Below are 25,797 nucleotides of genomic sequence, written 5' to 3' on the forward strand. Positions count from 1 at the left end.
CATGAGGGAAAGAGGGGAGGGATAAATAAAAGATTGGGTCCTAGCATAAAATAGTAGGGCTCTCAACCCTCCTTCTTGGTCAAGGCAAGAGAAGCTTCAGGCCAGTCTACTCATTACTCCAGAGATTCTTGTATAAGAATAGGGGTCTCTTTTATGCTGCTTCGAGTCCTCCTCCAATGTCTTCAATGTGTTATCTATCTCCACAGCTGGGATCTCATCTTATTGACCCTTGTACTCACACAAGCTTTCCAGTTCAAACATTTCCTTAGTAAATGTCCTAATATTCTTCACTGGCCATCAAAAGAATATAGAATTGGTCTTTCATGCTAGCAGTTGGTCACTGTCCACTGGCCTAAATTTGCCAGGTGGTTGCCTGGGCCCCCGAAAGGCCAGCATTCTGTTCTAGAAAAAGCACTTGTCCTAAGTAATCAGGAGGAACCCTGGAAGGTCCAGCTCTGGTACCACCTGGTTGCAAAGGAAGGCCTCTAGTAAATCTCCTTCCCCTCTCTCCGTGCCTCAGTTTCCTCCAACAAATGATGTTTTCCCAGGTACCTTCCAGCTCAACGAATCCAGCTATAATCCCAGGCCCTTAATGGTCCAACTGAGGGTTGGGCATTAACCTTGGGTCTCAATTAGTGAGGAGTAATCAAGCCCTGAGTATATTAATTAACCTGGGTTTCAATTAGTGAGGAGTAATCAAGCCCTAAATGTATTAATTAGACAATAAAAACATCGCCCTAGGGGGTATGCCAGCCAAAGCAGGATAAATGGGAACCAGGAAGCGGGTTCAACCCCTTCAAGAGTCTCAAAATTTTTGGGTCACAGGTCCCACTTTTCTGAGACTCAACTCCTAAGAGTACCCCAAGTAATCCAGAACGACATCAGGAATCAAACGTTAACGCCCCGCGACCGTAAGAAGCTGGCCCCGCCCCCCCAGAGCGCACGCGCCGCGGAGTCCTTTCCCCAACACCAGCCGAGCCAGCTCGCGCTTGCGCCCAGGGATCCCTCCTTCTCTTGGCCTGAAAGCGGTCCCCGTAGCCATAAGATTCTCCGCTCTCCTCCGGAGGCCATGGGCGTCCCCGCGCAGGCGTAGTACGTATTCCTCTCCGTGGCCGGAGGCGATCCCTAGGTGGCGCGAGCCTTCCTGCCACGCTTGCGCATCGTTGGCCTTCGGGGAACAAGTAGCGGGGATAGGGGCGGGAGGAAGGGGGAGAGCACAGGCGCAGTGAACTCCGAAAGGGAAGGGCGGGCGGTGACAGATACAGACATGCGCAGTATGGGGCGGGACGGAGGCCTGGTGGGGTCATTTTAGCGCAAGCGCAGTGCGGTGTTTGTCTGAGGGTCGGACGGGCGGGAGGTGCGCGGTGGCGGCGGCGGCGGCGGCGGCGGCGGTGGTGGGAAAGATGGCGGCGTCCTCCCTGGAACAGAAGCTATCCCGCCTGGAGGCGAAGCTGAAGCAGGAAAACCGCGAGGCCCGGCGGAGGATCGACCTCAACCTGGAGATCAGTCCGCAGCGGCCCAGGCCGAGTAAGGAAGTCTGCAAGGGGGGGAGGGGGAGGGGGAGGGGAGGTGGGCGGGGCGTCAGGACATGAGACTCCTCCCCCGGAGTGTAAGCTCCGCCTTCGATTTCCGGAACCCCTTCGCTTTTTCCCTCTAGGCTCCCCTCCCTTCTGATACTCTCCCTCCCTCTCCTGACGGGTAGAGAGGGTCACCCTGACCCAGGGCCGTATTCCAAGCCTGGAGGAGGGGAAAGACTTCCGGTCCCCTCTTTCCTGACGTGGGGGGGGGTTCGAGAAACTCGCGAGCCCCTCCCCACACTTCCTCCCTCTTTCGCCCGCTTCTTCCTTCCTCCTCTCCAAATCCCCTTGGGGTTAGTGAGGAGGGAAGAATTCTACCCACCTCCTCTCCTAAACTCTTGGGGAAAGGAGTCTTCTTTCTCCCCTCCCTCCTCTTCTCCCTCTCCCCAGACTTGGGGGGGGGGGACTTTTGGTTCCCCATCACTTCCCATTCCACTCCCAAGCATTTATAAATAAATAGCACATTCTCCTTCCTCATCTGATGTTAGGATTCCCCCAGAGCCAAGAAGGAATTGACTCAGTTTTTGGAGGAGGGGAGCAAAGGATTACCTTTCTGCAGGAATTTCAACAGTTTTTCCAGTGATGGCCTAAGGAAGGAGACCATCCCTCCCCCAGCATTTTGTAGAGACAGGAAAGAGGTCCTTATTTTCCAACAAGGAGAGAAAATCTTGGGTTTGGGAACCTGGGCCTTCTTACCCAGTTGCTACCTGAGCTCCCACAACCCTCTACCTGCCCCCCTCCCCCAATTGATTCTGGGATTCCAGTCTTCTCCTTTCCTTTCTAACTGAGAGTGCCCAAGTCCCTCACCTGTTAAGGCCACTATTGGGGGGGGGGGGGAGTAGAAGGCAGGAAACCATTGGGACAGTCTTCCAGATGGTTGAATAATACCATTTGCTCTAGACCACTATTTAGATATTTGCCTGTGCCCAGCTAATGCTGGACATATAGGGGGTCAGCTATGAGTTCCCAGGAAGTGCAGTTGACACTGGATTGGATTGGTGAGGGGTGGGACTGGTCCCCTTTAATCAGAGAAAGAAAATTATTGGGGTAGGGGGTTCCCCTTCAGGTGTCTGCATTCATTGTTGGTTCCATTCCATTCTCCCATCTCTGCTGGTTTTCTCCTCATTTCTTCCCCTCAAATTGATTTGATGCCTCCCCTTCCCCTTTCTTCTTTGTTATGATTTGATTTCTTTCCTTTGGATGAATTGGTAGTTTCTGTTATTTATTGTGGTGTTGTTTTTTTTCTTCCTTTTCCCCATCCAGTTATTGTGATCACTCTAAGCCCTGCTCCTGCCCCGTCCCAACGAGCAGGTACCAGCCTTTTTATCATCACCGCTTGGATTTCTGCATCATTGACTTAACTTGCTGCCTTCAGCCCGCATAGAACCGCTATGTGTTCAGTTATCCCTGTCTGACTATCTTTCTCTTTCTCTACCTGAGCCAGTGTGTTTGTCCACCTGTTCCTGGCTCTCTTTGCCTCTTTGTTCTGCTCACCATGTCTTTCTTTGTAGATTGATGTATAGTCTCTGTCAGCCTTTGACTTTTTGGCCTCTCCAAGATTGAGTGCAGGCGTGGATAGCTCTTTTTTATATCCAAAAAAGTATGTATGTCTTAGTCTTTGACCGTGGTATGTTATGTGCTTCTTGCTGATTGACTTTATGAGAGAGACAGAGACAGACACAGAGAGAGTTCTGATTATTTATCTTAAAGCCCTTTCCTGATTAGTTTTGTACCTCAGCTCCCACTGTTATTTAGTACTTTTAGGGCCATAGCCCAAACAGTGCTCCAGGTTAAATCCAGGAGACCCAGAGAATTAGAATCTTGCTATTCCATTCTTGTCCATTATGTAGCCCTCAGCCACTTAGGTTTTTTCCCCCCGAGTCAGCACTTACCAAGAATAGGATCTTCCTCCTCAATTTTCCCTTGCTTCTTGCCCCTGAGTCACTATCTGAATTGGAGGAGTAATCCCACTGCTTAGTGGTGGGACTCTCCTGAGGCCTGATGATTCCAGTCCTGTTCCATCCTGAAATTGACTCAAACATAATGCCTAGTGTGATATTTTGCCTGTCTTCCAGTTGACCTGGTTGACCAACTACCCCACCGTCTTCTGCTTACAGAGTCCAGTTTCTATGCAGCTGCTTGAGATGAAGCCGAATATCCATACAGGACCTAGAAGCAGAGTCAGCTAACTGATGTAGAGAGTGATGGAGGCCTCCCTATCTCTCAGTTCCCATCTTCCATGTCAAGTCAGCATTTGTTAACACCTATGCACCAGGGACTATGCTAAGCCATAGGAATACAAAGAAAAGCAGAAGAGATTTTTGCCCACAAGGAGCTCCCAGTCTGGTAGGGGAAACAACACGCAGGCAAGATTTGTCTGTATATAGATATGTATAAATGATACATACAAGATAAATTGTAGAAAATCTCAGAGGAAAGACTTCTTGGAGAATCTGAGGTTTTAGCTAAACCGTGAAGGAAGGCAGGAGGCAGAAGTGAGGAAGAAAAGAATTCCAGGCATGGAGGACAGACATTGAAAAGGTAGTCAGGGTAGCTAGGTGGCTCAGTGGATAGAGAGCCAGGCCTGGAGATAAGAGGTCCCCGAGTTCAGATTTGGCTTTAGACACTTCCTAGTTGTGTGACCCTGGGCAAGTCACTTAACCTCAGTTACCTAGCTCTTAACCATTCTTCTGCCTTAGAACTAATACTTTGTTTTTTAAGAAGGGAAGGATTGTTTTGTTGTTTTTAAAGAAAAGGCATTCAGGTGGCACAATCCCAGGTAGAGCACAGAATCCAGTCAGGAAGACTTGAGTTCAAATTTAGCCTTAGACACTTACTTCCTTCCTATGTGGCCCTGGGCAAATCTCTTTCTACCTCACTTTCCTCATCTGCAAAATGGGAATAATAATAGCACCTATCTTCTAGGGTTATTGTGGCAACAAAATGGGATGTTTGTAAAATGCATGGCAAACCTTAAAGTGCTATACAAATGCTAGATATCATTTTAAAAGACAGAGAGGGAGATGGAGTATCTTGAGCAATGAACAGCAAGGAGAAAAGTAAATATGTAATAAGAAGGGATTTGCTTATGAAGGACTTTACATGCCAAACTGAGTGACTTATATTTTATCCTGAGAACAATAGGAAGCAACTGGAGTTTATGGAATAGGAGAGTGACATAGCCAGGCCTTCACTTTTAGGAAGATCACTTTGATAGTTAAGTTAAAGATAATTTAGAATGAGGAAAGAGTTGGAGCAGGAAAACCAACCAGCACTATTACAATAGTCCAGGCACAAAATGATGAGGCCCTATGACAGGATGATGGCAGTGTCAAAGGAGAGGTGGTGACAGATGTGAGAGTTGTTGTCAAGGTAGAATTGATAGGATTTAGCTGTAGTTTGGATATGGGGGAGGTGAGAGTGAGGAGACCAGGAAGCTATCTAGAAGAAGTTGCTGGGAATTTTGTTTCACATTCTCCAGCCTTTCAAGCTTCTCCTCTGTCTGTCCTTTGACAATGTGGACAGGCAGAATTGAACCAGGGAGTCAGAGTCTGAACTGGTATGGTTCCTTTCTGAATAAGGGAGGGAATTGAACTAGACAATCTAAGGCCTCCTCAGCTCTAATGTCACCCACTTTTGGAAGTTTCAATGACAAGAAAATACAGCCTTGGGAATAGTCTTTCTTTGTTGGTGTAAAGAGTCTCTCAAGTCCCTCCCAGTTATGGATAATACTCTGACCTTTTTGTTTCCCCTATTGTAGTCCCCTGTTCCCAAGGCTCTGAGCCATTGATTCTCATTTCATAGTGAAGTGCTTAAGGTGGCCTTAATGGCCAGACAGGAATTCCAGTAGCAAGATGGTAAGAGGCTAATGGACTAGGCTGGCCCTAGTACAAGTGGTACAGACAAGAAGTGGGGCAGTCTCCAGGAGGTTGAGGTATATGGGCAGTCATCTCAAGAACAAGAGTAGTTAAGGTGGCATGGAGGAAAGCTTTTACAATAAAATAGCAGCACAAAGAATATATGAGTAAGTGGTGACCACATAGAAATAATTGAGGTGGGAAGAGGAGCGGCATTTAAAACAATCTCAGATCACCTTTCCACAAGATTTTCCTTAGTTTGTAACTGAGGCTTTTTCTTTATTGCCACCAGCTCAATAAACATGTATTATAGAACTGTTCTTTGACAGGCCTCTGGGATGCCCAAACCTCCTGAGCAGCCTCAGTGGACAAAACCTTTTCCTCTTAATTTAATTCATTCAGGATTAAGCAAGAGAAACCTTTATACCCGAGAAACCTGTAGGGTGGAGGGTAGAACAACTATTCCAGTCTTTCAGACTAATTGAACTGACTTCTCCTGTTGAAATAACTAAAAGACATTGATTCTAGAGAACTACCCATATGTTTCCTCAGGGGAATTGTTCTCCCTAGAGACAGACCTGTCTTCCAAGAGAGAGGAGCTATCTTAGACCCTATTTAATGGAAGATTGACTTGGGAATCATTATTTTGTCATTTTTGTGCCCCACCTATTTGGGGAAGACATATGAGACTTAAATATACTTCTTGAGGGACCTAAGTGGAATGGACTCCCCTTCTCTCAATCAGAAGAACCAGTGGTATTTGCCTTCACACTCCCTACCTGTTAATGCTGAAGATTTTGGACAAGGTCAGAAAATTTTCTAAGGAAAGTTTCCCACTAAGCCAGGATAGAATAGTCTTGGAAGGGTTCTTTTTCCCCCTTTTCACTATTCTGTTTTCTCCAATCAGTCCATCTCATCTTTTCCACTTATTTTAAGCCGCCTCTGTCTCTGTTTAGCAGCTCCTGCCCTGCCCTCAGCAGCCGACTACCACTAGTGGCACATGCTGAGAGAGACTTCCTTCATGACCCCTCTTGCTCCCATTCTCTCCCCTTATGACCCTAATTAGCAGAGTAATAGGACTTCGACAGCTTTCCTCAACTGAATCTCAGTGTCTTTCTTTCTCCTTCCAACATTCTCCTCGTGGCAATTCTAATTCCTATGTTTACATGTTTAAAATCTATCTTTCTTTCCTGGCCTCTTACTCGTCTTTCTCCATTAACTCTTGAGTGTTACTCCTTTTTCTTCATCCTCATCCCCATCCTCCATTCCACCCAGAGTGGCTGCCTGCCTGCCTGCCTGCAGCATGTCCTGCCCCTCCTGGGGGCTGTTAGTTGCATGAAGGGGCCAGCTCTCCTGCATGCAGGCTGCTTGATGTGATATCATTTGATAGGCTGTCAGGAGGTCTGATCTTCCCTATTCCACCTCAGTTTGCTTCTCAGGGGGAGTCCACTGAAGAGGATGCTGGACTCCTGAGTTTCCTTTGATTTCCTGGGAACCTGCCCCTCCCAGCCCTTTGGCTTCCATCTCTCCCTTTGCTATGGGGCTGGATGGGCATCAGGAAAAGGCCCACTAGAAGCCTACCCTATGCCTAACCATAGTAAGGAACTGACAGTGGAAGGTTGGACAGCTGGGTGCCTAGGACTCATGTTTAGTTTGTTCTCAGCTTTCCCCTTCCAAGGAGAGGGCATGAACTTGGATTGGCTTTGCAAATGGGCTCCACATGTCTTCTCACCAAGGCTTGGGACCTCCCTTATCATATCAGAAGCCAGACCCTGGGAACTGTGAAGCACATTTAAAGGCTTGTTTCCTTTGCATTGAGATGAGAAAAGAGCCCTGTCCTTGGAAGTTTCTGGAGTCTCAGATAATAGGCCCAGCCCTGTCCTACTTAACAGCATGATTTTGGTCAAGTGGTTTGCCCACTTTAGGCCTCACTTTTTTCATCCGTAAAATTAGGGGGTCAGCTATAGTCCCTCAGGTCCCTTCTACTGCTTAGAGTTTTGTGGTTTTCCTTAACCCACCATCTGCTTTCTTTTAGGCTCTGGGAATTGGGCGGGGGTGCTGAAACTTCCAGTGGAGGATAGAATGTTCCTGGGGAAGCCTGGGGGTCTCAAGGGTGTCAGGAAATCAAGTCTTCTTTGCTCCCTTTCCCAGACCCCTTCTCTATCTAGGTGCAGATGTGCCCAACTTAACACAGACCTTTTTCTTTTGGAGTGGCAAAGACAACCTCTAGTTGGAGTTCTAGAGTATCTTATCCCTTCTTAGTTTCTTCCACCATAATCTGAAGAATGTGAGAAAGAGAAGCTAGTCCCTTCCCGAGGCCAAAGTGATATACAAGTCAATACTTGGGTATTCTTTAACTTTAAGATCTGCAATAGCTAGTACTTGCAGCTAACTGAAAGCTAACCTTTGACCTGTCTGGGAATTGGGAGGGAAAAGGAGAGGTGGGTGTCCCTGGTTGTTCAATCTTTGAATGACCTTCAGCTACTATTGCCTTAAAACTTGGGGGTGATTTTCCTTGAGGAGAGGGCAGGGAGTTGGGATTATCTTTCCTGACATTCAGGACTGAATGATGGGGCTACTTGGTGAAAGCTGGGAGTCAAATAGGTTTAAAACAGGGCATGACTGAGTGTTCTCTCTATCCATTCATTATAGGAGAAGGGGTGACCTGCAGACAGGTCACTGATATCTGGCCCAGAACCAGATGGCTGATACCCTGGGTTTATTCTGCCACTTTGGGGAAGTGGGTAATGGCAAGACCCTCTCTTGGAGGTGCTTTCTGAGCATCTCCTAGGATTCCTTAGTGAATGGAGAAGCTCTGTGCACTCTTGTGGGGCCTGGAAGGTGGACTGTCCTTGAAAAGCTGACCTTTCTTCTTCTCCCTTTACACCCCTGGCTGTTCCTTTCCTCACTCCTCTTCTCACAGCTCTGCAGCTCCCTCTGGCCAATGATGGGGGTAGCCGATCGCCATCCTCTGACAGCTCCCCTCAGCAACCCACCCCACCAGCTCGTCCCCGGCATATGTTGGGGCTCCCACCACCACTGTTCATGCCACGTAGCATGGAGAGGTGAGTAGAAAGGGTAAGAAGATGGCCTGTGGTTTAGGAGTCTGAGTGGGAATTTAGACAGAAGGGCAAGCATCAGAGGATGGAAGGGGATATTGTTGATCTTTGGCTTTAGGGAAAACTCTGTGATTTGGCAGGGTTGGAAGATAAGAAGCTGTGGGGCAATGGGGGATGGGGAAGAAATCAGAGAGGAATTTTGGAATAGGAAAAATAAGGAATTATTCTAGGTGTCCCCATTAGGGTAGGAAAAATCGATGAAGTTTGCAATTGGGTGAAATTGTTTTGGGGGCTACCAGAGGCTAAGCATCTATTCCTCAGGGTCACCACTCCTTAATCTCTCTTCCCTCCAGCATAGAAATTGACCAGAAACTACAGGAAATCATGAAACAGACAGGATACCTGACCATTGGAGGCCAGGTGAGAATAGCTGTCTGTTATCCATTATCTGTTGCCTCGGAAGCAGAAATAGGGATCTGAAAAGGATGTGTGTATGAATAGTTGAGCCTTGGGGTAGAGCTTTCTAGAAATTCCTGGGCAGGGGACGGGGGGGGGGGGGGGGCAAAGATGGGAACAGTATTTGGTGATGGGAATTACCTTGTTCCCCGACTTTCCCCAGAGGTACCAGGCAGAGATTAATGACCTGGAGAACCTGGGTGAGATGGGCAGTGGCACATGTGGCCAGGTCTGGAAGATGCGATTCAAGAAGACAGGCCACATCCTTGCTGTCAAGGTGAGACACCAGCCCTATCTCCTACCCTGTCTTCCTTTCTTGTACCTGTTGATCAAAGTTCTCCCACTCTTTTATCTGTGGATCTAGGGTGAGAACCCTCTCCTTTGCCTTTCTTAGATTGAGAAAGGGCCCTTTAAGAAGGCAGGTCACATTGTCCCAATCCAGGTGAGGCACTCCCCACCCCCATCGCCTTCCTTCCCAGACCTTGCAGCTCCTCTGATCTTCTGCAGCAAATGCGACGCTCTGGAAACAAGGAAGAGAACAAACGAATTCTCATGGACCTGGATGTGGTGCTCAAGAGCCATGACTGTCCATACATTGTTCAATGCTTTGGGACGTTCATCACAAATGTGAGTGACCAAGGCAAGGTTGGGTAGAAAGCACTCTGCTTTGTGGTCTGAGGTAGAGGAAATCTATAAAACATTTTCGATTCTCAACTCCCTTGCCATTCCCTTTCCCTAATTCCTTACATACCTTTATAAGCAAATTGATTTAAACAGAGTTCATTCTTGGTTTGTAATTTAATGGAATGACTTTAGATTTATAAAGATGCTAAAGAATATTGTCTACTTTCCTCTGTTCCCTTCCTTCCCCAAACTCTGTATTCCCATGGTTTCACAATATCTGTAAATATGCCATCCCAGGGACAGACAAGATGATGGAAGTGGGGAGGTCTTTTCCACTCTCCTAGCTATTTCCCCCTTGTTCCCTCCACAGACAGACGTCTTCATTGCCATGGAACTTATGGGCACCTGTGCTGAAAAACTAAAGAAGAGAATTCAAGGGCCCATCCCAGAGCGGATCTTAGGCAAGATGACTGTGGCTGTAAGTATGTGGAGATGGATTGTAGGTACCATTAGGGACCTCTTCCTTTTGATACTGGCCTTCAGAGCTTTCCCTTCACCCATGGGTGCTAGAAGGAGAAGGAGTTGACCTTGAACCTTACACTGTTGAGACTTGTAGTGTTCTGCCTCCTGCTTAGGCTTGGGGAAGAGGGCCAAAACTTTTCTTCTTAGGCTCCATGAGCATGATAGGTACTGTAAGAAGAATACTGAGTTCTGGAAGGGGGGGGCCTTTAAACAGAACAGATAGCTGGGAGCTAGGGCAGTAGGGGTGCCTGTTCAACCACCTAGCAGTGAGAGAGTCTTGGGTGTGGTTGCAGATTGTTAAGGCGCTCTATTACCTGAAGGAGAAGCATGGTGTGATCCACAGAGATGTGAAGCCCTCCAACATCCTACTTGATGATCGGGGCCAGATCAAGCTCTGTGACTTTGGTATCAGTGGCCGTCTGGTAGACTCCAAAGCCAAGACGAGAAGTGCTGGCTGTGCAGCTTACATGGCGGTAAGCTCTATAGAATGGGCAAGAGGCGGGAAACAGACCCTTACCAGGCCCAGGCATCATAACAGTGTAGGGGGTCATCACCTAACTCTGGGTTACACCTTCATAGACTTCTTAAAAATCATCATGAACTGGGTTGTTCTTTTCAGGGTTGGCATTGAGGGAAAATGGGAGGGATGTTGTGAAATTCCAGAGTGATTGTTTCATCTCCATGTTACTGACCCTGGGCTGGTCCTCTGGTCTCTAGGTAACCCTCCCAGGTGTGTCCTGGGATGTATGTTTTAACCTATCCTCATGAGTATGTCTGTGAGAACTGTTGGGAGAAATTGTTTATATCTTCCTTCTTACCAGCCGGAGCGGATAGACCCTCCAGATCCTACCAAGCCTGATTATGACATCCGAGCAGATGTATGGAGCCTGGGAATCTCACTGGTGAGCCAAACAGAGCAAGGCCAGATCCCCAGCACAGGGGAGGCCAAGTAGTACCTATCGAGGGCTGGAGACCTTGCAAAACAGAAATGAAACAAGTGTGAAGGTGATGAAGTTAGCAGGACTTTGAGAGCCTTCAGGTGAATTTGAAACTGGGAGAGAATTCCCAAAGTGGATTGGGCTGCCTTGAGAGATAGTTAGATTCTCCAGCACTGCCGGTCTTCAAGCAGATGTTGGATGACTACTTGTCAGGTGTATTGTAGAGAGAAGTCTTGTTCAGGGTCAGATTGGATTTGGATGATCTTTGAGATAACTACCAACTTTGAAATTCTATTAAAGTGTGCAGGATAGGGAATTTAGAGCAAAAAAGACCTGACTAGAGGGGGTTAGAGAGAGGGCAGGAAAAGGGAAAGGAAGCAGGGAAGGTGACCACATTCTCAGCCCTTTTCACCTAGGTGGAGCTGGCAACTGGGCAGTTCCCCTACAAGAACTGCAAGACTGATTTTGAGGTCCTCACCAAGGTCCTGCAGGAAGAACCACCCCTTCTGCCCAGTAATATGGGCTTCTCGGTGGACTTTCAGTCCTTTGTTAAAGACTGGTGAGTCCTCTCCTTTTTTTGTACTCCCTGTTCTTCAGTTCTCCCCATTTTTTCCCTCAACTCCTCAAATGCCTACTCTTCAATTTACTAATTTAGCAGAACTGTGGCCTGTATGGGCTTAGAGACCAGGGTAAGGCTTATGGTAAAGGGGAACTAGAGAGCCTGTTCTAAACTCTTAGAGGGGATACAAAAGAGGGTGAAGACCTAGTTTCTCTCTCAAGGAGTTGACAGTCAAGTTGGAGAGTGGACTGATTCTCCCATTGAAATACAGGATATCCCAAAAGTCAGTGCTATTTTAAGTTTATTAAAGCTTATTAATAAGAGGTGCTTTAAAGTTTTAATAAACTTAAAATGTCACATCAACTTTTGGGACACCCTGTACAAGTTTTTATCTAATGTGTTTGTTTCAGAATATAAAAATCTGTGTAACTTTTTTTGAGGAGGCAAAGATCATTGTGGGTTTGGAGTATTCAGGACGGGATGGTAGGAAGAAGAGGAAATGACATTACTGGCAAGAGCACTAGCGGGTATTGCCATGAGTGTGGAGGAGTGGACGTTGAAAAGGCCTGCTTGGCTTGGAGTGGATAGTGCTTGTTGAGGACAGTTGGGAAATGATGGGGCTATATTTTAGAGGTTCTTAACCACAAGGCTTAGGAACTAGGACTTGATCCTGTGGGTACTGCTTTTAAATGAAGGGAGGAGAAGAAAATAAGAGGTAGATTTGGACCTGCTTGAATCACCCTACCCAAAGAGTGGTCATGGTTGGGGGATGTAGGTTTAGAGGGAGGTCTCCAGGAAGCAAATGCCCTAAGGATAAGAGGCGGTGATGCTTTTTTGCATGTTGGATACATTTTGGAAATGAGATGAAGATAGGAAGGCTAAATGATAGAGTTAGGGTTTAGAAAGCTCTTGCTAGGCCATAGTAGTGGGTTCAAACAAATAATGTGAAATCTAGTGAGGATAAGTGTGAAGTTCCAGGTTGTGTTTCAAAAATCAATTCTCCTTTTAACAGAAGGAGGAAAGCAAGACCCTGGCTCAAGTGAAAAAGATCTAGGGGGTTTTGTAGACTAGACTCAGTGTGATTTAGCTCTGTGGTACTTCAAGACCGCCAGAGATAGTGATGCTCTATACTACTCTAAGAGAGATAAGAGGCTCAAGGCTTATCAGACTGTGCCCTGGGCAGACTATCTTGAATGTTCAGATTAGTGTTGAGCAGCATGTTTTAAGAAGAACATATACACACAAGATCAGGGCTAGAGATGCCATTTGCAGAGCTGTATCTTTTAGACATGACAGTGGGAGCGGTATGAGGCATGATGTAGAGAGAGAAGGAAAAAAGGCTTGACCAATTTAGGGTGGGACAGCCATCTCTGATCCAAAACACATTGCTAAGCCCAATTCTGGCTTTTTTGGCCCTAAGTTTTGACAGTTATGCCATTTTCCTTTCATCTTAGGGTGAGTTTCCTTCTTACCCTAGCAAGGTTCCCATTCTTGGGATAAAGAGCAAGAACTCCTTCCAGGAGCCCTCATTCAATCATTCTTAGATGTTCCATCCAGGCTCTGATGACTCATATTGGAGGCTAGAAAGTTGGGATTCCTCTCCTCTGAAAGCATGAGCTGTCACTTCATAGATTTCTTGAGGTGGGGGTGGGGGGGAGGGGCTTGAGTATACCTGTTACATGGCAACCTTTTGGGGTCCTTAGTTCTTAGAAGGATAGGACAGGCTAGACTGACTTGAAGAACAAGTCACTCCTACTCTTCCCCCACCTCCCATGTCTGTTTTATCCCCTCTCACCTACCCTACTCTGAGAAGGGGAATGGGCTCCTATGTCACATGCTCATACGTCTCTTTTTATTTCCTAGCCTTACTAAAGATCACAGGAAGAGACCAAAGTACAATAAGCTACTTGTGAGTACATGTTACCTGTTTCCTTGGGGCTGGGAAGGGAGGAGACAGTTCTGGAGTTATGGTTCCTAGGTCTGACCCTGTCTTCTGTCCCTTCTAGGAACACAGCTTCATCAAACGATACGAAATGTTGGAAGTGGATGTGGCATCCTGGTTCAAGGATGTCATGGCGAAGACAGAGTCCCCCCGGACTAGCAGCATCTTGAGCCAACATCACCTTCCCTTCTTCAGGTAGCCAAGAGGTGACCAGCCTGGGAGGGTCAGCAGGGGCTGGGGGAGAAGGGGGCAAGACAAATGGCCAGTCAGCCTGCTCCTCCCCCAACTCCAGCTGCAGTAGGGGCTTTGCCACCCTGGCCCCAAGACGTACCAGTCTTCCACTTGCCTCCCCCCATGCTGGCGGGCCAGATGTCACATGGAGCTGGGGAGGGAGTATGAAAACATGGACAGCCACAGAGAGCTGAAGACAAAGTGGGGGGCCCTCCAGACCCGCCTCCTCCCACCCCCTGCCTTTCAGCTGAGGACAAACTGGCACCAATCGGGCCTCCGGCTTTTTTCCTGGGGGAGAGCTGAATGCCCCACCTCCCCCCGACACTGTGAACAGAAGATGGAAGACAGGTCCACCATTAGACTCTATTTATTCAGTTGTAACCTCTGGGCTTGGGTGGGCTCCTGGAAGCCCAGGAGAGAGCTGCCTGAATCTTTACTCTCTTTGCCCTCTCTCCTGTCCACTCTTTTGGCTTGAGGATTCAATTTGTAAGCCACAAGGGCTGGGGTAGGGTGGCCTGGGAGGGGTTGCTTGCTGCTCTGTGGGTGTCACTCCCATGGTTTTTGTCCCTGGGGATGTGGTAGGGGCAGGGGAGGAGCGCGTCCGGCCAGCTGGGGGTGGGGTGGGGGGGTCAGGTGGCCTGCAGTGGGTCAGTTTTTCTCTTGTTGATCTCAGGGGGTCCTTTATGGAGTTTTATTTTATTTTATTTGGGGGATATGGGGGGTGGGGGGCGAATCTTACATGAGGGTGTCCGTACCTTCAGAAACTTTAACCAAAGTCGTGTTTGGCTGCTTGTGGCAGTGGTTCAGCAGCAGGCAGGTGGTGGGGACTCATTTAAATCTGTGCTTTGGCAGCAGAAAGAGTAGATAGGGGCAGAGACTTTGGGTCTTTGTTTCCAGGGGTGGTGGCCTGAGGGTCCATTACTAGAGGCCTGGCATCTTCCTTTGCTTCTTCCTTCTCATGCTTGCTCATGAGGAACTTAACAGATTCCAGCCCCTCCCCAGTCATCTAGCCCTAAGTCAGCCCCGAAGGGTTGCTTTGTCCCAAACATGGAGGGACCTAGCTTCCATCTCTGGGGTGAGTTGAAGATCTTAGATGTCTGCTCTGTGGGTTCCAAACTGGACTTTTCTCCTGGGGCCAGGGTTTGGAGAAGCTGTAGCCCCTAGGGTCTAGGTAGGAGCAGGGGTTTGGCATCCACCCATCAGAAGGCAATGGGCATCAGTGTGGCAGGGACAGAGAAATGGTGAGCAGGGCTAGCAAGTGGGCTGGTGGTGCTTGGAGAGAGGGCAAGAGGAGGAATGAAGGCCAGTGCAGGTTAGGACAGTGGGCTGAGGGTGCAGAGGAGCCCAGAAAGCCACAGGGTTCCCCTTGGGGACTTCATACAGAGGAAGATTGGTTGGAAGAGATGGTCTGAGGATGTGAATTGGGGACAGAGGTAGGAAGTGGAAGAGAAATCTTAGAGTGGATCAGGGCATTTAGGAAGGGTGGGCAAGCCTAGTAGCAGAGGGTGAAGAAGTATGGAAGGGCAAGGGAAGGTAGTGGCTACAGATTCCTGGTCCCAGCAGCCACCCAGGGCTTCCTTCAACTCATCCCTTGAGCTTAACCTCCATTCTCCAGGCCCATAGGCAGACCTAGGCTTAGTGCCCTGTGTCTTTCTGCCTCCTCACAAGACTGACCTTTGGGGCACCGTCTGCCCCAAGGCTAACATAAGCGGGGCTGTCTTCTCACCCCTCCCCAGGAAAGGAGACAGGGCAGGACCCTGGATAGCATCTAGGCTGAGTTTATCAGACCCCTTGAACAAAGAAGATAGGAGATGAATCAGTCCCCATGGCTGCCTGGCCCACCTTGGCTCTTGCCTTGGCAGGTCCCCAGAGAAAAGGCAAATGCAGTTTTATTGCATTGTTTCTTAATTATTGTTATTATTATTATTATTATTATTATTATTATTTACATTTGATGCGTGAATAGAGGTGGTTCTTGGCCACCCCTTGCCCCCTGCCTTGGCCTCTCTGGAGCCTTCAGGTGGTGGGCAGGTGGGGAGGGAGGGAGGTAGGGAGGGAGGGAGGGAAGAGGAAGAGGTATTTCTTTTTTTTCTTGATGATGCATGCAGATCAAATGGCAAACACCACACACACACACACACACACACTCACACTCTCACTCTCTCTGTCTGTCTTACACACGTACATTCGCACTCAGACCCAGAAGGGCCCCCTCCTTTCCCCCAAACAAAGGAACCAAGGCCAAAGGGAAGGACAGCACAGCTTGATGGACTTCACTGGCTCAGTATAGGCTTTAGCATCGATCTCCCTGTAGTCTCCGTAGTCTATGTTATCATTGATATATTTGCAGAAGGCCGCATGTTCAAACTAGAGGAGTTACCTTTTTTCTCTCTCCAGAGGGACATGGGCACCATCTTTCCCTGTGCCTGGCCAAACTGCCAGCAGAAAGGGATTTGGGGGTTGTGTCCTTCCCACCCTCACCTCCAGAAGGCAGGCTGGGGGTCCCTTTGTGCCAGCAGTAAACAGACATTCTCCCTCCCCTTTTCTGTCTGGGCCCCAAGTTCTCAACTTGAACCCAGCTCTCCTTCCCTATCTGGGCAGCCAATACCTATTCCTCCAAAGCCCTCACTGAGGGGGAAGGTTATCTGCTCAGTGGCAGGGCCAGCTTGGACCTCTTGTAACTGTCCAACTTTATTTTAATTTAACTATTTTCTGTTTTGTGAGCATGTGTGCTCTTTCCTTTCCCCTGGGCCCAGCCCTCATTTCAGTGTTAAATGAACATGTGCCACCCACTCCCACCAGCCAGCCAGCCAGCCAGCCAGCCTTCCCAGAGCCCTAGTTGTTAGTCCTGTCCCTCTTTCCTCCCCTCCAGCTGAGCTGATTCCTAGGCTGGTTAGCTAGATGCCTGAGCCACCCCAAACCCTCTTCCTTCTCAGGACCTGTCCTGAGACCCTGGCCGATCCCACTAGGAGGAAGCCAGGAGAGCTAGCATAGGGCTACAGGTGGGAGCAGGGTGGGAAGAGACTTGAGTGGACCTGGGGCCTAGCTTTCCCCACCCCCAAGCTTGTGGCCCAAATCAGCTTTGTACCTCGTGGCTGAAGGCAGTGGTGGAAGCATGTGTGTGCCCTCTCCCTTATAGGGGTTGGGGGTGGGTGCCTACTGGGGTGCACCTGGGCCAGCAGTATTGCCCCATTGTCCCTTTTTCAAAAACAAAATGCCCTTGTTTGTAAACCCTTCTTAGAAGCTTGAAAATAAAAAAAAATTAAAAACAAACAACAACAATAATAAAAAAACCACCACCAAAAAAAAATCCCTTTTCCTGTGCTGTGTCCATAGTGGAGAAAGGCTGGGGTGGGGAGAGGGGGGACAGGCAATAGAGCTTGTTCTCTGGGCATGGTAAGAAGAGAAACAGGCAAGTTAGAGAAGACTGCCCATTTCCCCCTTGCCTCTGGACTTGGGACAGGGTGGTCTGCCATATGGGCTGACCCTAGAGCCTGGGCCTGGGGCCTCAGTGGGAGCCTAGATGTAGTGTTGGACTGTGGTGATGCAGGCAGGTTGGCTGAGACTGACCTCGAGCCCATCTCTCCCAAGGTAGGGACTAGGGCCTTGAGCTGCCCTTCCCTGCGTCAACATGCTCAGCTCGGGTGTCCCGACCAGGAGATGGCCCTGACCAGATAACTCCCCTCCCTGCACCACCCACCCATCTGCCTGGATCTGTAGCCCTACCAATGGGTGCCTCTTCTGCATGGGGGGGGGGGGGAGCCTGTGTTCCCAGTGCTCCCCTGAGTACTGTAGGCTCAATCCCAACAGGCCTCACTGCCCCCATTCCACGTCAGCACTAGTACTGGGTGGGTCTTAATCCTGACCCAGGAGCTTGTGAGACCAGCTTCTCCCTTCTCCAGCACAGACTCCAAGGACACTCCTAGGCTCCCTTGGAAGCAATATGGTGGGATGGGCCGCTTTCTTCCTTCCCCTCCTCCTGCAGGCTCCCACACCTCTCCCAGCTAGAGTGGGTAGGTGCCAATGGGATGGGGATCTCACCCCCTCATCTTAGCTTGCCCTGTCTCTCCAGGGGACCTCTCATCCTTCATTCAGTTGGTTCTTGACTTCCCATCTGACACCACCCTCTCCTGGAGATGCTTCTGGGGCTCATCCAATGAAAACCCATTCTTCATGCTGGAAGGCTTATCTTATCTCCAGTTACTGAAGGGTTTAGTATGACAAAGGGAGGGCTGGGGAGCCTACCATCGCCCCAGAAGGGAAGCTAGCATTGGCTATTTTTCCTAAGAGGACAGCTTCCCCTTCCCCTCCCAGGTCTCTCGGAATCCTCTCTCCGTTGCTCCCAGGACAGCCCTGGGGCAGGTAGAATCCGGCATGAACGTGAGTAGGGGTGTTTTGTCGAGGGAGGAGGTGGCATCTGCTCAGGATTAGGGCATTCCTACCCCTGGGGCTCCCAAGTGACCCCACACCTTGGGCACCTGCTGGGGCCTCTTGGATGAACAGAGATGATCTGCCTCATTTTTAGAGGGCAAATTAGAGTCCAGGGAGAGGGAAGTACTTGCTCAAGACAACAGCTCTGCCAAAATTCGAGTCTTATGTTTCCATTCGGGTCTTTTCTACCTGACTAAGCTTGGCTTCACCCACTGCTATGCTCTTAAATCTACCCCCCCCCCCCACTTGCCGGGTGGGGGGTCCTTGTTCCCACCCAGAGGGCTGAGGTTTGCTCCAAAGGCACAGAATTAAGAAATGGGCACAACTGAGGTCTCTGAAAGATTTGGCCACTTCCTTGCTGGGAATATTTGGAGGGAAGGCGGTTATAGAGGTGGGACGCAGCTGGCGCCTGGTGGGTTCCCCAGAGCCAGCCATCATGTAGGTTTTCTCTGTGGCCAGTTTGCCCGCCTCCTGCTCTGCCAGACCCTGGACCCCGGCGCCCACCCTTCAACTTGGTTGTCTCCAGCTCAGACACATTCCGGAGGTTCCCAGGGCCATGCGTGGTGCCTGCCAACAGCCCTGTGTTTGTGGAGGTGATGGGGAGGGCTGAGAACTTGAATCCAAGGATCGTGGGATGGTTTTAGTTTTAATGCTAGATAGGAATCCAAGGCTCTGGGTTTGAATTCCATTTCCCCTTTATTTCACTGCTCTGGGTTATGGTTCAAAGCCATCTAAAGCGGCAGCCAGGAGAGTGCTGCAGGTTCAGAGGAGAGGGGTTCGAACCCTGCCTCGTGTGTCAACCCCTCTGGACCTCAGTCTTCCCATCTGTAAGTTGGAGGAGTTGGACTGGATGGTGGGGGAGGAGTGGGGAGAATCACCTATTTCTAACTGCGATCCTATGAGATGTAAAGCGAGGAGGGTGGATTCGATTTCCACGACCCCAGCATAGACAAGTCTATGAACTGTGGGTTGGTAAGATGGCCAGGAATGGAAGTTGGGAGCCCAGCAGTGGGCCCACCTTGCCAGCTGACTCCCAGCTTCCTGTTCTTCAGGCCTCCTTGGCTCAGCCCTCTTCCCGATGGGGTCTTTTTTTGCACCGATGCTCCCTGTCACCCTCCTCCGACCCGACCCAGGGTTCTCCACTCCTGCTGCTACTAAGAGGAGGCTGCCCAGCTGAATCCTCTGTCTCCTTCCACCCCCCACCCCCTGGGTCCCTGCCCCAAACCAGGCTCAGCTTCCGCCTGCGCCCTATCTTCAACGCCTCTGTGCAGTTCCTACATTGCCAACTGGGACTCTGCCGCCGACGGGGCGCCCCACGGAGAGGCCCTCGAAGTGCCGACCAGCCCCCTCGGGTCTGTGAAGTGGGGGTGGGGGCGGGGGGCGGGCAATACCCTGGTCCTCGAAGGGAGCAGGGGAGGGGAGGGATTAGGTTTGGGGATTGATGGGGGTTTCAGGAGAGCATAGGATGTCTGGGTCTTTGCGTTGGTGTGGAGCCAAGGGGCACAGGTGGGAAGGAGAGGAAGATGGAAGGGGGACCCCAACTGCCCTCACTCCCTCTGGGTCTCAGTGTCTCTCCCAGGACGAAGCCTGCACGGGCAGCGGGAGCAGAGAAGAGGTCGTTGGGGAAAGCCCCCATATCCACACCCTGTCCCAGCCCATCATTGTCACTGTGCCGCGGCCCCTCCACAGACCCCCTCGAATTCCCCCCAGTGAGACTCTTTAGCCCCACGCCCCTTCTTGCGGGGGGGGGGGGTGAGGGGGTGAGGAAAAGCTGCATTTCTGAATCCCGAGGAGAGTTTAGCTGCCTGGGTCCCCCGGGGAAGAATACTAGGGACTGCACACCTGGGCTAAAGAGCAGCGGCGGCCTCTGGGACTTGCAGCATCTAGCTCAGAGCCTGCCTGCTCCTCTCCTAAGATCAGCTGCCCAGAATCCTTCATCCCGAGCCGCAAGCCCCGGCTTGCGGGGGGCTGGACCCGGCCCCGGTTGTGGCCATCGCTGTGTCTGCCTTCGTCTTGGGGGCTGCCCTCACTGCCGGCTTGGGGCTGATCTATGTCCACACAGGTACGAGGGCCCTTCCTTCCTGGGCTGCCCCTCCGGAGGCTCCCTGAACGGCCAACAGGTGTATTTGCTGGGACTCCTGCCATTGGCTTGTCCTTACCAAGGGAGACTGCCTTTCCTATCCTCACCCGGGGGGGCTCTGCTCTGAAGATTCCCCTCCCCCAAATCAAGCCTTCCTTCTCTCTCGCAGCTCCGCCTCCACCCAGGGCAGCCCCCAGCGGATCTCCAAGCCCCTCCCCAGCCTAGGAGGCCCCAGGGAGAGCAGGTATCTGGGGGACACGACTTGGGGGGAAGGAGCCCCGGTTCTGGTGCATTTAGTCTGTGGCTTGATGAGGAGGTGGTCCTGAGAGAAGCCTTTGGTAACGAACGGGGTGGAAGGAGCTTTGAGTCAGGCGCTGTGGGTCCACGTTCCAGCCCTTCCACGTATTAGCGGGATCCTTTTTCAGAACCTTATTCACTGTAAAACGAAGGGCTTCCGTTACTGATCTCTAATCCATTTACAAAATTGCCTTACCTTCGGTCCTTCGTATCAAGTCTAAGAATAAAGAGTGACAAGGGCTAGGCAACTGGGGTTAAGTGACTTGCCCAGGATCACACAGCCAGGAAGAGTCTTGAGGTCAAATTTGAACCCAGGTCCTCTGTACACCAGGCCTGGCTGTCTATCCACTGGGCCCCTAATTCACTTCTAAATCCTGTCATTCTATGATAGCTCTGCTGCCAAGTCCTGGTCCTACAAAGCCTGGCAGGAGCCAAGTTCCTCTCCTTCCCTGGTAGAAGCACTACTACCTCCATGGCTCTCTCTACCTGAGATCTCCAAACTTGAAAAATAAACCTGAATTTCCTGCAGCTGTGGACCCTGCTCCTTTGTGCAGTGACAGGCCATGGGTATACGTAAGAAAGGTTAGGGGTCATACCAGCCAGAAAGTCACTGGGTGCTTCCCAGGATTGGCTCTGCCACATGCCACCTCAGAGGCCTTGTGCAAACTCATTTCCCTTCTCAATTCAGTTCAGCAAGAATGAAATGAGCATTTGCTGTGTACTAGATATATTAAGGATGCACAGACAAGAACAGAACAGTCTTCTCCCCTCAGTGAATTTGCACTCTATTAAGGAGGAAGACACATATGTAACCTGTAATCCAAAGTCCCCCCCTCCCTCCTTCTGCTAAAACCTTGGGTTTGTAAGAAAAGGTGTCTAGTCTGGAGCTTACATTTTAGAGGAGAACCGATGCGGGTGAAAGGTGGGACTTAAAGCTAGGTCTTCCTGTTTCTATCTGTAGAGAAATATTTAAACTAAAACTTAGATTTGGCTCATGACTTGGTTTCCCCAAAAGTGGACATAGGACAATTTCTGAAGTTGATGTAGAAAAAAAAATCTCTTGAAGGCCCGAATCTAGAGTCATGGTGGCAAACCTATGGCACATGTGCCAGAGGGGGCCCTCAGAGCTCTCTCTGTGGGCATGTAGCCATCACCACAGCACAGAGTTCACCAGAGAACAGTTATTAGAAAGTCAGAGGGATGAGGGCAGGGCTGCTCCCCTCCCACTCTCCACATGTGCCTGAGGACATTTCTCATCATCTGCCCCTCAAAAAGGTTTGCAATCACTGATCTAGAGGAATATGCTTCTTAAGTAATTAAAAATCACTCCTCTTTTGCAGAGGAGTTTGGGGTTCATGAACATTGTCCATACATGCCCCTGTCAGCTAAGCATCCCTGTGTACCTACCTACCTACCTACCTACCTACCTACCTACCTACCTACCTCCTCCAGGTTCTTCTCCTGCAAGGCAGCATTAGCTGCTACAGAGTTGGAGAGTGTATAGATGGAAAATTTGCAACACCTGAGCTACATTCCCAGCATCCTTTTAAGTTATGTCCTTATTTTACATAAGGATGGTTGAGAGATAAATTTGGCTGAGACCCTCACTACTTGGCTCTTTTTTGGAGCTTGTGCCTTTGGTAAAATACTGCAAATGTGAGTCTCTGGCTCTCTTTGCTCTGCTCACTTGACTGAAAGAACCTTTTTTCTTTTCCCTCTCTTTTGATTTATTATTTTAAAATCCTATATATTTTTAAATACTAGGAATATTTGTTCATTTTTACTCCTATAAAAGGGAAAGAAGGGAAGGAATTTATTCATCTTTTGCACTCAAAAATAAGGCACAAGGAAATGAGAAAAGAGGGAGTTCTGAAGAGTGGGACAGCTCAGTTTGCTTTATAGATCATGGTGGAAGAGGGCACAGTTCATCAATCAACCATTTAGTCTCTCTAACTTGAGACCTGCCATCTTGGAATCAGCTTTATTCATGGAGACCTAATCAGAGGCACTCTTTGGGTCTTTGGCAAGGTGCCAAGTACTTGTCAGCCCACCCTGGAAGTGCCTTTTAGATGCCTACAGGCAAAGGCTGAATCTTCTCCAGTTAATTAAAGAATTCATTAAATTGATCATGGATTCTTCTTATCACCTTAGCTGTCCCAGAAAATCAAACTAGGGTGCTTTGGTGCACATTGAGAAATAATCCTCCATTCTAAATAGTTCTCTGGGATCTGGGGAAGTCCAGGCATTGTCTTCTCTTTGATGTCCTCCTTCCAGGATTGTTATGCAAATTCAAAAAAGCAAGTCATGTTTTGCATGCCCCTGTCATTGGTTATCATCTGTCTTGGCTTTTGCAAAGGACTATCTCAATCTAAACAATTAGGGGAAAAAATAAAAATTTTAAACGAAAATGGCTAGAAATAACAAAAATAGATGAAAGAACACTTTTCTGCCTTAGAGAAGAAATCTAGTTCCAGCTGATCTCACAAGACAAGTGTGACTCCTCATCAGGGACTACTTTGGATCTGCTGGAAATTGACCCTTCATTCCGAAGTAAAGAACCAAACTATTCTGAACAAAAAATCAACTTCCCCAAATGGATCCCTACAATACACAGGACAATCTAAGTGGAAGTCCAGACAAGTTGTCTTAACTCATTGTATGCCACTGTCCCATAACTTCACATTCCAGAAAAGAAATCTCCTGGGTGATGTAAAAATTAAATTAGTATCTAGTAATAGAAATATTATATTTTATGAGGTTTATTAAAGATTATTAGAAATCAAGGAATAAAGTAATACAAACAAAATAAGAAAACCTGTGCCTAGCGCTGATTAGCCCATTCAAAGCTTACTTACTACATCTTGCAAATGGCCTAGCAGAGAGAAGTGGGAGGCAGAGAGCCAGTTAAATACTAAATTGTGATCTCGCCCAGGTGGAGACTCAGGTGAGATTATAGGGAATTCTGGGAAATACCAAGGACTTCTGGGGATTGAAGTCCAGGGTTCAAATCTCCATTTTACATTCCCCCCGGAGGCCTGGGGAAGACTAGTCTCTCTGCTGGGTCTTATAACATACCAACTTTGAAATTATAACAATTTGAGGATAAGAGGAAAAGAGAACAAAACCAATAATTGCTAGACACATTGACAAAAAAACAGTTGGGGGCAGTCCCCTTTGACATGAAAGTATACATACAAATAAATGTTCAATCAACCACACCCAAAGTTCATTCTTGATCTTCTCATGCATCTTGTGATCTGTGGAGGCATCTTCATGGTATCTTCTCCAAACAGTTCAGTTTCTGGAATTTCTCTCTCAAGGAATGTAAACTTTGCTATTTAAAATAATAATAATTTTACAGTGGTACTGGTACAGTCATTGGTGTGTGCATTTAATCAGTGTTCCAGTTGATACCTGACCTGCTTCAGTATCAACAATATCAACAAAATCTAGATAAAGATAAAGTGTCACTTACTCATCAGTTAACAACTAAGGGAAGAATGCAGTTTATAATTTTACCCACCAAGTGGTACACTACAACCACTAGCCTAGTGGTCTTATCGTGGTCATTTTGATGCATGTGCAAAAGGTGTCTCTCTTTCTTTGCACAGGCAGCAAATTGCCAAGCCACTGGTTTCAAAAGGGATTTGCCAAGGGAAAAACAAAAACAACACTCGTTGACCTGAGTTCTGAATTCAAGCCAAGGAGTTATTAAATATCACACCAAAAATAGAAAAAATTAAAGAGACCTCTGGCTCATTATAGCTGTACCCCAAAGTTTGGCTCTAGGAAAATCTGCAAAATGAAATTTAAGTACAGTTTATGTCTGGATTTCCCTAAATGTGGGTAACAGATCCCAACTCCCATGTATACACTCATTGTACAGTATGGCTACTGAGTACAAGACAACCTTTCAGGCCATCCTTCCTCCTCACTAAAAAGAAAAGGATGCATTGGAACCCTGAAACAAATGCCTAAAAATAAAATACTAATAGTCTATTTAATCCCCCTTGATGGATAAAGACTCTCAGGACCTTAGCCAGATCCTGTATTCTCTGAGCAACTCTGCATGATAAGGAGTAGGGGTTGGTAAGATCCAGATCTCCTGACCTGACTCCAATTCTCCAGCTAATTGGTGATCCTCTTTCTTCTTTTTTTATATTTGTTTTTATTATTTAAAAAATCACCTTACCTTCATCTTAGAATCAATAGCATATATTAGTTACAAGGCAGAAGAGCAGTAAGGGCTAGGCAATAGGGGTTAAATGACTTGCCCAGGGTCATGCAGCTGAGAAGTGTCTGAAGTCAGATTTGAATTTATGACCTCTCATCTCTAGGCCTGGGTCTTAATACACTGAATTACCCAGCTGCCCCAATTCTCTTTCTTCTAAAAAAACATACTTTTGTTGAGGGAGCCTTCTTCTTCTCAGACTGGGGTCCTAACTCTTACTCTTGGGATTTCCCAAATTTAGGATTACTTTAACCTCCATTGACTAGACCTTGCCACTTTTCTGCCTTAGAATTAAGTATTGATTCTAATGCAGAAGATAAGGCCTTTAAAAAAAAGAAATAATAAAGCAAAGTCAAAAGACTGAAAAAAATTGAAGAAAATGTAAAATATTTTATAGAAAAAAATAGCTGACTTAGAAAACAGATCCAGGAGAAATAATGTAAGAATTTTTGTACTTCCTGAAAACCATGATTAGAAAAAAGTCTAAACATCATATTTCAAGAAATTATAAAAAGAAAACTGCCCAGATATATATACTCTTAGAGCTTGGGAGTAAAGTAGAAATTGAAATAATCCACTGGTCCACCTGAAATTCCAAAATGAAAGAAACTCCAAAATGAAAACCCATGAGAATATTAGAGCCAAAACCTTCAGCTCCCAAGTCAAGAAAAATAATAACATAGTACAATCAGCCAAAAAGAAAGAATTTAAGTACCAAGGAACCTGTTGGGATTGGCAAGGAAGGCTTTGGAATCCTACACATTCTTCTCAACTCTCCACTGGTACTACATCTTAACCAGTGAAACCAACCATCAAACCCTTCAATAAAAAATAAGAATCCCCCTTATTTTTTACAAAAGATTTAACAGCCACCATTTAAAGGAATGGAGAGCTTAGAATATTATTTCCAGAAAGCAAAGGATCTAGGATTACAACCAAGAATATACTACCCACAAAACAGTATAATTTTCAAGTGGGTCTTTAATAAAATAG

General features: G+C 48.0%; 2 protein-coding genes across 5 annotated transcripts; both read left to right on the forward strand.

Annotated features, from left to right (window-relative positions):
* Positions 1-1,266: 1,266 nt before the first annotated feature.
* MAP2K7 (mitogen-activated protein kinase kinase 7) lies at positions 1,267-17,075 on the forward strand. 4 transcript variants are annotated; one of them, XM_016432295.2, is made up of 12 exons: positions 1,307-1,527; positions 2,841-2,888; positions 8,358-8,499; positions 8,847-8,913; positions 9,113-9,226; positions 9,457-9,576; positions 9,944-10,051; positions 10,389-10,568; positions 10,917-10,997; positions 11,436-11,592; positions 13,456-13,501; positions 13,599-17,075. In XM_016432295.2, exons 1-12 carry the CDS (start codon positions 1,404-1,406, stop codon positions 13,702-13,704), a joined length of 1,293 nt encoding a protein of 430 aa, XP_016287781.2. In that variant the 5' UTR covers positions 1,307-1,403; the 3' UTR covers positions 13,705-17,075. The 4 variants fall into 4 exon arrangements, with proteins under 4 accessions (XP_003340802.2, XP_016287781.2, XP_056678011.1 ...); XM_001377222.5 differs by having other exon boundaries at positions 1,311-1,527; positions 11,450-11,592; XM_003340754.4 differs by lacking the exon at positions 2,841-2,888 and having other exon boundaries at positions 1,267-1,527; positions 11,450-11,592.
* Positions 14,480-21,101, forward strand: TGFBR3L (transforming growth factor beta receptor 3 like). The gene is made up of 7 exons (XM_056820953.1): positions 14,480-14,578; positions 18,034-18,145; positions 18,656-18,789; positions 19,249-19,548; positions 19,764-19,905; positions 20,112-20,258; positions 20,446-21,101. Exons 1-7 carry the CDS (start codon positions 14,480-14,482, stop codon positions 20,499-20,501), a joined length of 990 nt encoding a protein of 329 aa, XP_056676931.1. The 3' UTR covers positions 20,502-21,101.
* The last annotated feature ends 4,696 nt before the right edge of the window (positions 21,102-25,797 follow it).

This window comes from Monodelphis domestica, chromosome 3 (genome assembly GCF_027887165.1).
Source record: "Monodelphis domestica isolate mMonDom1 chromosome 3, mMonDom1.pri, whole genome shotgun sequence".
In the NCBI taxonomy this organism is placed as follows: domain Eukaryota; kingdom Metazoa; phylum Chordata; class Mammalia; order Didelphimorphia; family Didelphidae; genus Monodelphis; species Monodelphis domestica.